General features: G+C 34.1%; 1 protein-coding gene across 6 annotated transcripts in view; it reads left to right on the top strand.

Annotated features, from left to right (window-relative positions):
• Positions 1–15,014, top strand: part of DMXL1 (Dmx like 1) — a 125,268-nt gene that overhangs the window by 97,856 nt on the left and 12,398 nt on the right. For 3 of the 6 annotated variants that reach the window (XM_041761052.1, XM_041761051.1, XM_041761049.1), the window contains 6 exons: positions 5,935–6,021; positions 8,724–8,845; positions 9,175–9,316; positions 12,362–12,412; positions 12,665–12,725; positions 14,679–14,806. In XM_041761052.1, coding sequence (XP_041616986.1) covers positions 5,935–6,021; positions 8,724–8,845; positions 9,175–9,316; positions 12,362–12,412; positions 12,665–12,725; positions 14,679–14,806 — 591 coding nt within the window. The remainder of the gene's footprint in view (positions 1–5,934; positions 6,022–8,723; positions 8,846–9,174; positions 9,317–12,361; positions 12,413–12,664; positions 12,726–14,678; positions 14,807–15,014) is intronic. The other 3 variants (XM_041761055.1, XM_041761054.1, XM_041761050.1) reach the window with 1 other exon arrangement.

Below are 15,014 nucleotides of genomic sequence, written 5' to 3'. Positions count from 1 at the left end.
AATTTTTTTAGAAAATTTTGTGTAGAATTAGTATTATTTCTTAAGTGTTTGGTAGAATTCACCAGAGAAACCAGGTGGCCTGGGAATTTTTTTTTTTTTATCTACAAATACAGTTTCTTTAACAAATAAGGGCAAATCAGGTGATCTATTATCTTCTTGAGTGAGCATTAGTAGTCCATATCTTTAAAGAAATGTGTCTGTAGTGACTGTAACTCAGTTGGTTAAGTGTCTAATTCTTGATTTCAACTCAGATCATGATCTGAGTCAGGAGATCAGGCCCCACATCAGCCTCTGCACTGGGTGTGGAGCTTGCTTGGGAGTCTCTGTCTCATATTATTGTGCAGCCATCATCACCATCCATCTCCAGAGCTTTTTCATCTTCCCGAACTGAAACCCTGTCCACTTTAGATAGTAGCTCTCCATTGTCTCCATCTCACCTCAGTAGCCCACCACCACCATCCTGCTGTCTATGAGTTTTTTACTCTGTGTATCTGTATAAGTGGAATCATACAATATCTGTCATTTTGTGATTGTCTTATTTCATTTAGCATACCATCTTGAGGTATGTATGTAGTATGTATCAGAATCTCCTTTGCTTTTAAGGATAAATGGTATTCCATTATGTGTAAATCACATATAATGTTTATCCATTCATCTGTTGATACACATTTGTGTTTTTTCCATCTTTTGGCCCCTGTGAATAATGCTGCTGTGAACATTAAATCGATATAAACATACCTGTTTAAGTCTCTGCTTTCCATTTTTTTGGATATATACCCAGAAATGGAATGGCTGGATATACAGATATTGATCTGCACATCTCTTAAAATCTCTTTTAGCACTAGTATTTGGATTATTTTTACTCACATATCCAGCCCAATCAAATTTTAAAGCGTGGCCTGAAAACCTTACATTAGGGTTTACATTAAACTTAAAGTTTACATTGTGACCATCATATTCATTGTGGGGTTTTTTTTTTAACTATGATTTTATGTTGTATGGCCTTTAGCAAATTGAATTATGTTCACACCACATGCAAGTTCTGTTTTTTTTTAGCTGGCCACATCATGTTTCCACTTCCTTTCCTACCTTAGATTTCATGATCCATCATTATTATGATCAATACTTTGCAAAAATCCTCATCCCTTTTGTGCTATTCTATTTTGTATTTGCCTTGAAAATTCGCAAACCTGGGGCACCTGGGTGGCTCAGTGGGTTGAGTGTCTGCCATTGGTTCGCGTCATGATCCCAAGGTCCTTGGATCTTGGTCCATAGATAGAGCCCCATGTCAGGCTCCCCGCTCAGCAGGGAGTCTGCTTCTCCCTCACTCTTTGCCCCTCCCCCTGCTTGTTGCTCTCACAGTCTCTCTCTCAAATGAATGAATTAAAAAACCTTTTAAAAAAATGTCCTAAACTTGTTTAAATGCAACTTCCTTTCTACTCTGTGCCGTTATAACCAAAGCAACGTGCTTCCCTCCTTGGTGAGTCACAAACAGCAGGCTAAGTTGTCACACAAAGAAACCTTTATTTACAGCAAATAAGGAGATCACGGGAAATGGCTTTTACTTAGGATTATAATGAATATTTAGATAGGGAAGCCTGGTCATCCTGTGCAGAGGGACATAAGGACATGTGTAGGTCTTAAGGAAACTTGCCTATATACATATTATTATGTAAATGAGGCTTGTGCTACTCTTTGATGGAGCTATTAGTATTACAGTGAAGTAAAAGCAGTCATCCTCAATCTAGAGATAACTCTGTGGTCCATCTGTGCAGGCAGGAGTCAGGGGTTAAGATCACACTGGTCTGGGTGGTCTGGGCTGGTTGGAGGTCTTATCAGGGCAGGTGCTGTTGCTGGAAGGGCAGTTTTGCTTTCTGTTTGCCTGAGTTAAGAGATAAGCTGGAAAGGATAGCCTAAAGAAAAATGTGGGACAAAGGTCAGTGAATCCAAGCAAGTAGGCAGTAAAGGTCAGATCTTGGGTCTAGCTAGTGACACCTTTATCTACATTAGCTGAATGTGGATGGAGAAAAGGCACAAATCATGGGCGCTTGCCTTAGTTAAAATATATAGCCACAAATCCCAAATTAAACTTTCCAACAATCAAAATAAATTGCTATGTAGTGAATTTGTTTTCTTGTTCTCTCTTCTATTTCCCCATTTTTGCCCTATTTGCTCAAACTTAACAATATTCCTTTGCTGTTTCCCACCAGTGACCTTGTTTTGCCATCAAAATAAATGCATGGGATTTAAACTAATCTTCTACCACCAAATCTTAACCTCTGTTCTATATGTAGATATTTTGCTCTGCCTTTTCTCACAGTAGATGAACTGTCACTTTTTTGTCCCAAGACCAGATCTTCCAGTCAGTCTCCTCTTTATCTACCCAAGGACTTTGCTTCAGTAGTTATCTTCCCTCCTTCCATGATAAATATTTATCTTTCTCTTAGATTATTCTCAGCATAAGCAAATATATTTTATTGTCTTATTTTCAAATGAAAACCGAAAGACCTACCTTTGAATCTGTCTGCTCTTCCATTTATGTAATTCCCTATCTAGGAAAATTCATTTGTAGAATTGCCTATAAAATCATTAAAGAAGACTTAAAGATGAATTTTGCAAAAACCTTGTGAAGGGACCATCCAGTTTAAGAAATAAAACATTACCGGGGATCCCTGGGTGGCTCAGCGGTTTAGCACCTGCCTTTGGTCCAGGGCGTGATCCTGGAGTCCCGGGATCAAGTACCATATCAGGCTCCCTACATGGGGCCTGCTTCTGCCTCTGCCTGTATCTCTGCCTCTCTCTCTCTCTCTCTCTTTCTCTCTCTGTCTCTCATGAATAAATAATCTTAAAAAAAAATAAAACATTATCAATTCAGTCAAATGCCCCTGTGAATCTTCCCAGTGGATTTCCCTCCCTATTCACCAATAGTCACCTGTCTCTCTAATCTACTTGAGTATTATCTCCAGTCCACTCTGCTGAGATTTTACTAATCACTCGTCCTTGACTTCCAGGATGGTAAATTCAGTAGTCAATTCTGTCTTCCTTTAATTCAGTTTTTCAGTATCCTTTGATACTGTTAACCTCAGCTACTTTCTTGAAATTTGCTTCACTTGGTTTCTGTGGATCATATTTGATTACTAAGGATTCATAGTTGGAGAATATTTCCTGTTCTATCAGAATGTTTTCTGTTTTATTAATTTATTCTGTAAGTATTTCTTTTCAAAAACTACTCCATCTTAAATTGGCTTATCTTTTTCCCATCTGGAAACGTTGGGTGTCTCAGGACTTAGTTCTCTAACCTTTGCTCTTCTTTGTCTTTACTTCTCTTTGAGTTATCTCATGGTTTAAATATCAACAGCTAGCTCTTAAATGATAACTCTTAAGTCAGATCTCTCTAGTCCATTCATTTCCTGAACTCTGGACTGGCTTTATTAATCTGATAGTTACCTCACCCTGAATGTCAAAACACAGAATTTTCTATCTTCTAATCTTAACCCAAATCCCTACTTTTTCTTCACATTTGTCTCATTAAATGTTACCTTCACTCACACAGTTATCAGGTCTGAAAACTAGAAATTATCCTTTCTTTTTCTCTTTTATTCCTACTGTAAGTTCACTCCATTAGCAAACTTTATCCTATTCCAACCACAACCACAGTACTACCAATGTTAGTGCCCTAATCAAATCCATATCACTCCAGCTGCTAAAGTAGTCTCTTACCTGATTTCCTGGCAGCCATTCTCACAGCCTGTATACTTGACCTCACAACATCCAGAATTACCTAAACCCTGTAGTAGCTTCCTAGCTTTAAAATAAAATCTGAACTCTTTATTAAGGCTTAAGAGGCCATCTGTACACTGAATCCTGCCTGGTCTTTAATCTCACTTCCTACCACTTACCATTGTTCTCAAAATTAAATATGCATAAGCTTTTGAGATACTAAACATCATTCTTTTCCCCCTTTCTCCAGATGATTCTCTTTTAGGTAATCTTGGGGCCACAATATTAAGAACTAATGTTTTATTACATCTAGGTAATGAGAGGACAGGAATGTATTTTTCACATTAAAGAAGGTTTTTGAAGTTTATGCCTGCAGGAGCTTTCTTCCCATGTAAAATTTGAAAAAGCTCTGCAGGTAAAATGAATATATTTCCTGCCACCTATCTATTACCAGCAACTAACACACTCCTCTGTTGCCTGCAAAATATCATTTGTCTTTCTAATTTCTTCTGAATCCAGTAGTGGACACTTAGTATGCTTCAGATACCAGGCAGATAGGGTACTAAATTGGGATTTTGTCATAAAATTACAGAATTTGACTTACACATTATATTCATTCGATGGGCCTCTTGTAACCAGAGGAAAGATTTTCCTTAGAAAAGAAGTTGACTCTGAATCAACAAAAATGTTTGGCAAGCACTGAAATTCTTTTATGTTTGTTATCAGATTGCATTTTAGATTAGAATATATTTTACATCTTTACATCTAGTGACTGTGAATTTTATTTGCATAGGATTATTTAGTTTTGGTTATTTTACAAGTCTCAACTTTGCCATTCAACAGTCTTATTTGCCATTTTAAAACATACTGCTACCTCAGTTCTAGTAGTCAAACTGGACAGGCATTGTTGATGTTCTTATCTAAACTTTGCAGGAATTATATTTGTTATATTCATTTTTTTAAAATTTATTTTTAAGTAATCTTGACACCCAGTGTGGGGCTCGAATTCCCAACCCTGAGATCAAGATCTACATGTCCTACTGACCTAGCTAGCCAGACATGCTAAGTCTGTTATATTCTTATGTTAAATTAATAACTTCTGCACTTCAAAATGAGTTGTGAATCATTTTATACTAATTCATTTTAAAGATTGAAGGTTAGGCATGTAAAATAAGATGAAATAATATCCTATATTAACATTTCTAATTCTTAATAATTGCCTCCTCTTTTTACCTCTGTTTTTTTAGTAAATGTTGATTTTATACACTATTCTCTTCTGAGTTCAAAGGCCTAGTATATATATACCTTCTCTGGGGTAAACAGAAGGTCACATATATTTCCCTCATCTAAACTACATTGAATTATGGTTTATTCAGCTATTAAAAATGACTACTGGCCTGGGAAAATTATTGAGATTTTCAGGGTTTCAGGTTGTTTTTTTGTTCATTTTTTGCTTTTATAAATTAGAAGTTGCTTTAGACTAAGAGTCAGTAAACTGTATTCAGCTGGCCGTATTGGACCTGTTTTTCTATAGGCAGTAAACTGAGAATGGTCCTTATGGGGATCCCTGGCTGGCTCAGCGGTTTAGTGCCTGCCTTCAGAGCAGGGCGTGATCCTGGAGTCCTGGGATCAAGTCCCACATCGGGCTCCCTGCATGGAGCCTGCTTCTCCCTCTGCCTGTGTCTCTGCCTTTCTTTCTCTCTCATGAATAAATAAATAAAATCCTTTAAAAAAAAAGAAAAAAAGAATGGTCCTTATATTTTTAAAAGGTGGTTAAAAAAAAAAAGATTTATATGCAACAGTGATCCTCTTTGATGTGCAAAACATAAATATATTTGCCTTTTGACCTTGTAATATTTATAAAATATTATCCAAGGCTAAGAAATAGGGTAAAAAAAATCTTATTTCAATAATTAGAATGTCTTAATCCTTTAAAGTTAATTTATTGGAAACATAAGCAATTAATGAAGTTGTATATTGTATCAACTGTCTTTTTATACATAGGAGGGCAAGCTGGAAAAAAATTTTAATTTCCCTGATCAAATAAGTTTTATTTTAGGGATAGTTAGCATGTAAAATAGTGCCTTTGGTTTTGAAATATCTAAGAAGTTTCTTAAAATAATTAATGCAAGTATTAAATGACAGATTAGATTACATATTTTTTTTCTATTACTAAAATCACTATATTTTTATGTTTTCTTTCTTTCCATTTAGATAGAAGCAGACTTGGGATATCCTGGAGGTAAAGCAAGGATTATTCACAAGGAATCTGACATCATTACTGCCTTTGCTGTTAATAAAGTAAGTGCATAGACTTTTTATTCTTTGATTATTAAGTATTCATAATAGTTGAAGAATGTCTTCTATTTTGTCAGTTTATTCAGCATTAGTATTTCTCTTTCCCAAAGCTACTTCCCACTACCTAAATTGCATTCTGAATAAATTATGTTATAAAATGATTATATTGTTTGATAATTAAATTTATTGGACATGTAACAGATAAAATAATGTTTTAGTACTACACAGAGAGAATATCAAGTATTTATATATGCAGTAGCCTTAGAGTCTATACAACACATTCTAGCATTTAATCCAAAGAGGTTTTTTATTTTCCTTATATGAATATGTTGAATGTGATTATTAATATTAGATCAAATTTAAGCTTTTATATATGACTTATAGAAATTCTCCTTCATTGACTTACAGCTATAGTAGCTGCCTAACTAGTTTTTCCTTTACATTCCTTAGTCTTCTACTCAACATGTTCCTTAAAGCTGTCTTTGAGCTCCTCAAAGAAGGGGTAGCCTTAGATATACAATTGTCCAAAGTCAAAATTTGTTTTATTCATTTATTGATTTGTTGATTTTATTGATTTTTCATTTATTTATTTGAAACATTGAGCAAGAGAGACGGAAGAGAGTGAGCAGAAGCGGGGTTGGGTCAGAGGGAGAAGGAGAAACAGACTCTCCACTGAGCAAGGGGACTCCATCCCAACACCCTGGAATCATGACCCAAGCTGAAGGCAGATGTTCAACCTACTGAGCCACTCAGGCGCCCTATTTATGTATCTTTATTTCAAAATTTGTTTTAGTCATTTTCTGTTTTCCCTAAATGCCTTGCTGTACAGTTTCATTTATACACACACACAAATACATATATACACTTAAGTATGAATGTCTCCTTTTTATGTATTCCTAATTTTAAAAGAATTTTTAAGTATTATTTAGAAAAATACCCTATGGCATTACACATTCAGTAATCATTTCACCAGTTCTCCATTTTTATAGTCTGTATCTTTCTTTTCTTTGATTTTTTTCTAGGTAGGTCCTTTATCATTCTGTCCTCATCTTTCCCTGTGTCCTTTGTCTCATTTCCCTCTTAAACACACTGCTGAACAGTGACTAGTTCTGTTGAAGACAGGCAAGTTTGGGATCAGCCCCTTAGCCAGGTAGTTCTCATGTTGTAGTATCTATGCACTATGATAATATATATATGTCAGATACAAATACAAAATTATTTTCTACACCCAAATACAAAATTATTTTCTACACCCAACAAGTATCTCCCTTCCCTTAAAAAAAAAATGTGATTTTAAGTATTCTGTGCTATAAAACAAACTTCTTTTTCTTTTCTTTTTTGAATATATATAAGTAACTAGTAATGAACAATCATCCACATATATAAAATCTGTTGTTCACTGTGCAGGAAGACGACCTGTTTAATTTTTATTCTTCTAGATTGATTATTGTTTTACATCCTTGCTTAATTTGTAGCTGAGAAGTAATACCTTTTGCTTTAAATTGCATTATTTTAAAATGGTGATGAGATTGAACTTTTTCCCACTTGTTTAGTTGTGAATTATCTGTCTTAAGAACTGTGGAAGGTCTGAGATCTTTCCCTGCATTCAAGCTAACAAGTTATCTTTCTCAGTTTAATGGATGCTGTGAGAAGACACAAGACTCCTAGGCCAGAGACCAAAAATAGTTTATTACTAATAGCAGAAACAGTATCCAGAATATCAGCATTTATGCTCTCGTTCCCTGTGTGGTTAGAGAAGGGGCCAAATGATAACTGTACATAGCGTGGGTTGCATTATAGGAAAGGAATACTGAGTTTAAGGAACCTAAATCCTCTCTATTGGACTGTATCTGCCTTTTGATCTGGAGGGAGACACTATAGGTGTGTAGCTATTCTGAAGAACAAACATAGTCACTCACCAGGCATTCAGAAATGGGGAAACCTATGGAAGATTTATCTCTGAGAAGCCTCATTATATCTTATCTCATTGTATCTTTTTTTCTAGAGTATTTTTTCATTTCAGTTTGTATTAGGATTTTACATATGGAAATGTTAACCTTCTTTTCTCTTTGCTGTCATATCATTTTATTTTCTGTTTTAGAGATGAGTAGTTTCAGTTCATAGATGTTTAAAATTTTTATCATTTAATCTGACCAACTTTTTTTAAAAATTTATTTTAGAGAAAGAGAGAGGGAGCAGAGGAGAGGTCAGAGGGAAAGGGAGAGAGAAACTTCAGCAAACTCCACACTGAACACAGAGCCTGATATAGGGCTTCCATCTCACAGCCCTGAGACATGACCTGAACTCAGACCAAGAGTCAGATACTTAACCTATTGCACCATTTAGGTGTCCCTAATCTGACCAACTTTTCACTTATGATTTATTCTGACATACTTTCCCCACTCTTTTTCTGCCCCCTACACTTTTTCTTTGTGAGCGTCTCCCAGATTATGTTTTTTTTATCTTCCTTACCTTTTTCTACCTTCTAGAGCTTCAATCCAGTATCTCCCTCCACATTTCTGAACTGTACAAACCTTAGGGAAACTGTACCATACTAGGAGACTGGAGACAGAGTGCTGGGAGAAGAAATAAAGTGGTATCTTAAAGTTAGCATTTCTAGGGGCTATTTTGTAATTTCCATTTTTAAAAGTAGCTCTTATACATGTACTTTTTTAATTTAAAAATTATGATTTTTTTTCTTTTAGGCAAATAGAAACTGCATAGCAATTGCTTCGAGCCATGATGTTCAAGAACTGGATGTTTCTGGAATTCTGGCTACACAGATCTATACTTGGGTAGATGATGATGCTGAAATGGAAACCAAAGGGTACTTCTGTACTTTGTTTTTACTCAGTAACGGTGTGTTAAAAATAATGATATCCACAGAACTATAGCTTTCAAAATTTTTTAGAAGAATATTTCTAAGTAAGTGTAGTGGATGCTGATAGGCTAAAGAGTGAAAAAGGGGTAGCAGGTGCCTAAAAGAAGGAATTGAGGGTTAGAAGAGAGTAAAGTAAGAGGAGTACCAGTTAGGAGTTAAGAGCTGAAGAAAATTTTTAGAGGGAAATGCAACATCATATATTAGAGCTTTCAGGTATCACAGAAGAAATGAAGAACTGATGGGTTGCTTTTATTCCAGTTGATGTTCTTTTGTAGATCAGAAGATTTCTTGGTTATACATGCTCGTGATGATTTAACAGCTGTGCAAGGTACAACCCCATATACACATAGCAATCCTGGCACTCCAATCAACATGCCATGGCTTGGTAGTACACAGACTGGCAGAGGAGCATCTGTGGTACGTAAAGTTAAAAATATTGTGTATAAAAATATATATATATTGTGTATAGGGGTGCCTGGGTGGCTCATTTGGTTGAGCGTTGATCTCAGCTCAGGCCTTGATCTCAGGATCATGAGTTCAAGTCTCACATTGGGTTCCTTGTCTAGCATGGGATGAGCATGCCTAGCATGCTAGGCATGGAGCCCACTTTTAAAACAAAACACACAAAGTAAAAAAAATTGTGTATAAATGTCTTTTTTTTCCCCCTCTAGTTTAATAGATGAGGAATGATTTAAACATTTTTTTAAAATTCTTAACCTTTTTAGTAAGTCATACTTGCTAGAAATTAAGAATTTTGATTGTAAAGAATAGTATGTTTTCATATAAAAAAGATAATGAAATTATTTTAAATTATCTTAAAGTTATTTGTAACTTACTGGTACAAATCAGGCATCAGCAAGCTCTGGTTTGTGGGTCAAACCTTGCTCAACAACTGTTTTTGTATAAACATGCTTGAGAATAGTGTTTGTAAACATTTTTCAGTGGTAGAAAAAAAAGTCCAAAGAAGAATGGTATTTTGTGACACATGAAAATTATATGAAATTCACACTTCATTATCTATTAGTAAAGTTTTATTTGGAACATAGTCATAGTCATTTGTTTATGTTTTGTCTCAGGATCTTCTTGAGCCCTGATTAAGATGTGATCCATGTTTATCCCTCCATGAAATTCTTTTATTAATACTTAATGATGATATATGGCGTCAGAGAAACCCAGGGCCAGTAATTCTTTCAGTGGCTTTCTGGTGGTGAAGTTATTTTCAGTTCCCTAATTCCTGTAGAATTCTTGCCTTGCCCTCCCCCCCCCCCCCACCAATTTTTTTTTTTAACTAATTAGCAAAGGTAGTTTTTTAGTTTTTAAATTTTTTTAAATTTAAATTCATTTTGCCAACATGTAACACCCAGTTCTCATCCCATCAAGTGCCCTCATTAATCATGATTAAGACTTAATCATCCTTAATAATACCTGATAGTATTTTATTTTATATTAATGTAGTTCTTGTTGCTCATATAACCTTATTTTTTCATATAACCTTATTATTCTTTGAGATATCTGTTGAAATAGCTGTTATAATTTCTCCTACTTATCATTTTTCAGATGAAGCTTAAGATCCAGAAAGGTCTAGTGATTTAATCTAGGTCATTATCTCAGATTTGTGGTAGAGCTTATATTAAAGCCCTCTTAGTTCATTTATTTCAGATAGGTGTGTTTGAAGTATTGAAGAATTTGAAGAGCTATCTAATAATTATTCAAATGAAATGACCTGGTCATTTATAATTCACTTTTGTCCAACTAAACAGATATATTAAAATTTACTTATAAAACCTACTGATATTATGATCCTTTAAAGGGAAACTTAAAGTGAATATACAAAATATATAAAAAGAAAGAATGGGCAATTTTTCTAGTTTCAGAGAATATGGTGCAGTTCTTCCAGTAACAACAAATTTCTTGTTGGTCTCTCTGCTTCCACACTTGCTCCATGTGTTCTCTATACAGCGGCCAGAGTTGCTCTTTTCTAAAGCATCATTTAGGTTGTCACTCCAGTGTTTAAAACTTTCAGATCTCCCAGTACAACTTTAAAAAAAAACAAGTCCTTAACATTGCCTGTAAGGTCCTCTGTGATTTGACCCTTGCCAACCTCTGCAGCTTCTATTCATTCTATACCTGATTCACTTTGCTCTAATTACAGTGGCCTTCTGTCTCTTGAAAGCATCAAGCTCATTGCCTGGTTAGAGCCTTAGCCTTCTTTCTGCTTCAAATATCCTTTTTTTCCTTTAACCATTCAGATCTCAGCTCATGTTCCCAGCGATTTCCCTTGCTTCCCTAGTGAAGGCATCTGTCCCTCCTTACTCTACCCATAGTCATTCTATGTGTCACCCCCATTTTATCATCTTTATGGCCTGTAGCAGTTTCGAAATTATCTGTTCACTATTTAGTTGTCTTTTTTAATGTACTCTGTTATGTAAACTCTGTGAGAGATTATGCCTGCCTCAGACATTTATGATCTCTAATTAGAATGGCATTTTAGCATACAGTCAGTACTCAGAAAAATACTTGTTTTTACTCCAGAGCATTATAACATACAAATATACCTTTGTCATTCCTGTTAGGACTGAATTTTCTTTCTATCTCCATCTTAGAAGGATATCTTTTTAGAGGGGAACATTGTGATTTGTAAGCATAATTAATCTGATTGGCCCTACTCTGTCCTCAAAAAGAAGAAACCAGTATAATAAAGGGATTCTTTTTTATAAGGATCTTATAAAATAAGTTATGTTTTCTCTGTAGTGTTCTGCATATGCGCTTAGAAACTTTATTAAACCTGTTTATGTATTTTTTTTTTTACTTATGATTCTACTTTGATTATTTAGTCAGAAAGAAAGGTAAAAGAATAGGAATATTTAGGCATTTCTTTAAAAGGAACATGAGATTGCAACATCAAGTTTGCTAAACAGAAGTAACTCTCAGCAGGTTTTCATTTTTTTGTAGAGAATTAATAAAATATTTTCTTCTATTGCTTTATTGAATTATTAATTCTAACATGAAAGAATCCTTGTTAAGACCAATCTGTGCTATTTTGCAATATAATTACAACCATAAACATATTCTAGTGTTTCTTTCCTTCGCCATTTCTCCTTGCCTGCTTTCTTCTCTCCCTACCCAATCTCCACTTTACTCACAACTTTAGTCTCATGGACAGTTTAAATCCACAAGAGCAACAACAACAGTGAAAAATCTACTCAAGACTGATGCTACAAATTTAGGATAACATATAATTGTAGTTATGGTGCTGTATAAATAGGAAACGTTATTAAAATTATCTCTTTAATTTCGCATATTTATTCTTATTTGACAGGCTACTTAAATCATTCAAAGCATGATTTTAAAATGGATAAACAGTTCCAAACTACCAGTTAAAAATTTATACAATTTTCTGTTTACCTCTTTTTTTTTTTTTTCACATGCTTCTGCCTATCTTTTTAACCTTGTACTATTCAGGATTATTCCAATAAATTTAATGGGATCAGAAAAGAATTGGCAAGAAAGGAGGTAAGACTAAATTCTCAAGGTGAATTTGTTCTTAGAGCTTAGTCAATGATGCAGAAAATGTATGTACACTTAAATATAAGAGAGCTGAGCTATTTAAATTCTGTTATGTTTAGTATTTTTAGCACCCATAATGGTAGTTATAGAATCACATAAAAGTAAACAAATAAATGTTATTTGAATTTCCTGTCACAATTTATTTTTAATACTACATTTTATTGTAACTATAGAAGAGTGATTCTTCTCTGTTAACAGATGATTAAGAAAGCCATTAATAATGTCAGAAGAATGACTTCTCATCCAACTCTTCCATACTGTAAGTTAATAATAATTAGCCCAGTGTTCTAAGGAATTTAAAGCAAGTTTTTAGTTTCAATTGAACGATAACTATTTTACTTTTTTTGTAGAGAATGTTTGCTAGCCAATAAAATCTTCATTTCAAAATTGGATAAAAATAGAAAAAAGTTTACTGCATCAAGTTACGCTTGATGCAGTAAATTTTTACTATGTTGACTGCATATTTCTATGTTAGAACATTTTATTTTTGAATATTTTTGGACTCTACACAATCGTAAGTTATAGTCAATAATTACTGTTTTATTTTTTTATTTTTTTTAATAATTACTGTTTTAATAATTGGATCACTCCCATCTTTAATTACATCGATTAGAACCCTATCTTGGTCATTTATTGCCTCATCATTGTCACTTTGTATTTGACTAATATTTTGTCACTTTTTATCAGACACAGTAATCATAGAGGCGTTGAAACTGGCTATTAGTAAGTTCTCATACTCTGAGGCAGTCTATATTATTTTCAGTTAATATCCTTGGGAATGTCAAAAGCTTTTCTCCTTTAATAAAGACCTTAACTAATGGGGAGTTTATTTGGAACATTGAAGCAGAGAAAAAACAGTAAGGACAACTTTAAAAATAACTTGTGGGTTGGAATCGTATTCATACTGCCATTTGAGTATTCAAGCTCAAGCTTTTTTTTTAATATGATTTTTGAGTTGTGCCTGTCGTCAAGTTGTCCTACCACACAGCAATAAGCACAGTGCCTATTAATTAAAAAGTATTTGTGTCCCTTCAATTTTGTGACACTTAAAAAATTGTACTGCTCTCTCTTAATGAGAGATATTCTGATAAAATAAATATGCCAAAACCAGTTTTGTTTTCTACTTCACTGTCCTAAGTACTACAAGCAACCATTATCAAAATTACATACCAATGTCCACCAAAGGGTTTAATAAAACCATGTATTTAAAATAGAGTAACTTCTATTATTATACTAAAGGTATAAAATATGTAAATTAATCATTTTTACTGCATTACTACTGATAATTATACTTAACACAAATTGAGTCCTCCATGTTAAGCATATTTCTAAATGACTTATATGGATTTTCTCATTAACCTCTCTCAGCTGCCCATTAACTTACATATATTCCCCTTTTACAGGACAATTTGAAGTGGGCTCAGGGAGATTAAATAAGGTTCCTAGTATCACAAAATTAGTAAATGACAAAGTGAAGAATTAATAATCATTTAGCTTGTTCATATTCCACTGAAACATATAACATATTTGAACTATCAGGTCAGGCAGAATAACTATTAGAAGTGATTTTTTTTTTTCTTTACCATACATGGCATTCAAGACTTTCTGTAATTTTTTTCCAGAGAAAATGTATAAATTTAAACATTAATAGTGTGACTGATAAGAATTGACTCTAATTCACCCAGGAATTGGTTAAGTGGTTATTATACAATGTATTTATTAAAGGCTATTAAAACATCATTGAGATAATTTGAAAAGGAAATGAAACTGCAGAGCTGTGATTTAATTGCCTCTGTCCTGTAGTGTGAGGGTATATTCTTATTCAAATGAAAATAGATCATGAAATTATCTTTCTAAGATTAAAGTATTCAAGCAAAATTTTGTAACAAAGGTGAGTTCATGTAAACTGACTAGGATTCATTTCATAGGTGTTTCTTTCATTAAAGTTTTTACTTGGATTCAAAAACAAACCTTCCTAAGATTACTGCAGTAAATTTGCAATTTTTTTTAAAGATTTTGTTTATTCATGAGAGACGCAGAGACAGAGGCAGAGGCAGAGGAAGAAGCAGGCTCCATTCAGGGAGCCAGGGAGCCCAATGTGGGACTCGATCCCCCGGGACCCCGGGATCACACCCTGAGCCAAAGGCAGGTGCCCAACCCCTGAGTCATCCAGGGGTCCCTAAATTTGCAATTTTTGCTCCTTATTATGCAGATCTGACTGGAGCTCAGGATGGAAGTGTCAGAATGTTTGAATGGGGCCATTCTCAACAAATAACCTGTTTTCGATCTGGTGGCAATTCAAGAGTTACAAGAATGAGGTTTAACTATCAAGGAAATAAGGTAGTATATACAAACACAAATGGGAATATGGTTTGATTTTGTTGGAAGTTTATAAATGTAACTAGTCTATTTCTGAAGAGAGAACAGCTCAATGAGCTAATGATAAAGTATTACTCTATATTCTTTTTTATAAAATTATTTTCAAAGAATTTTACATTCTCATAATACTTACATTCATTTGGTTCTTCTCGGAATGACCTTTTGTGTT

The sequence above is a fragment of the Vulpes lagopus genome, chromosome 7 (assembly GCF_018345385.1).
Source record: "Vulpes lagopus strain Blue_001 chromosome 7, ASM1834538v1, whole genome shotgun sequence".
NCBI lineage: Eukaryota > Metazoa > Chordata > Mammalia > Carnivora > Canidae > Vulpes > Vulpes lagopus.
Note: the sequence above shows the minus strand (reverse complement) of the source record. Positions and strands in the feature narration are given on the sequence as shown.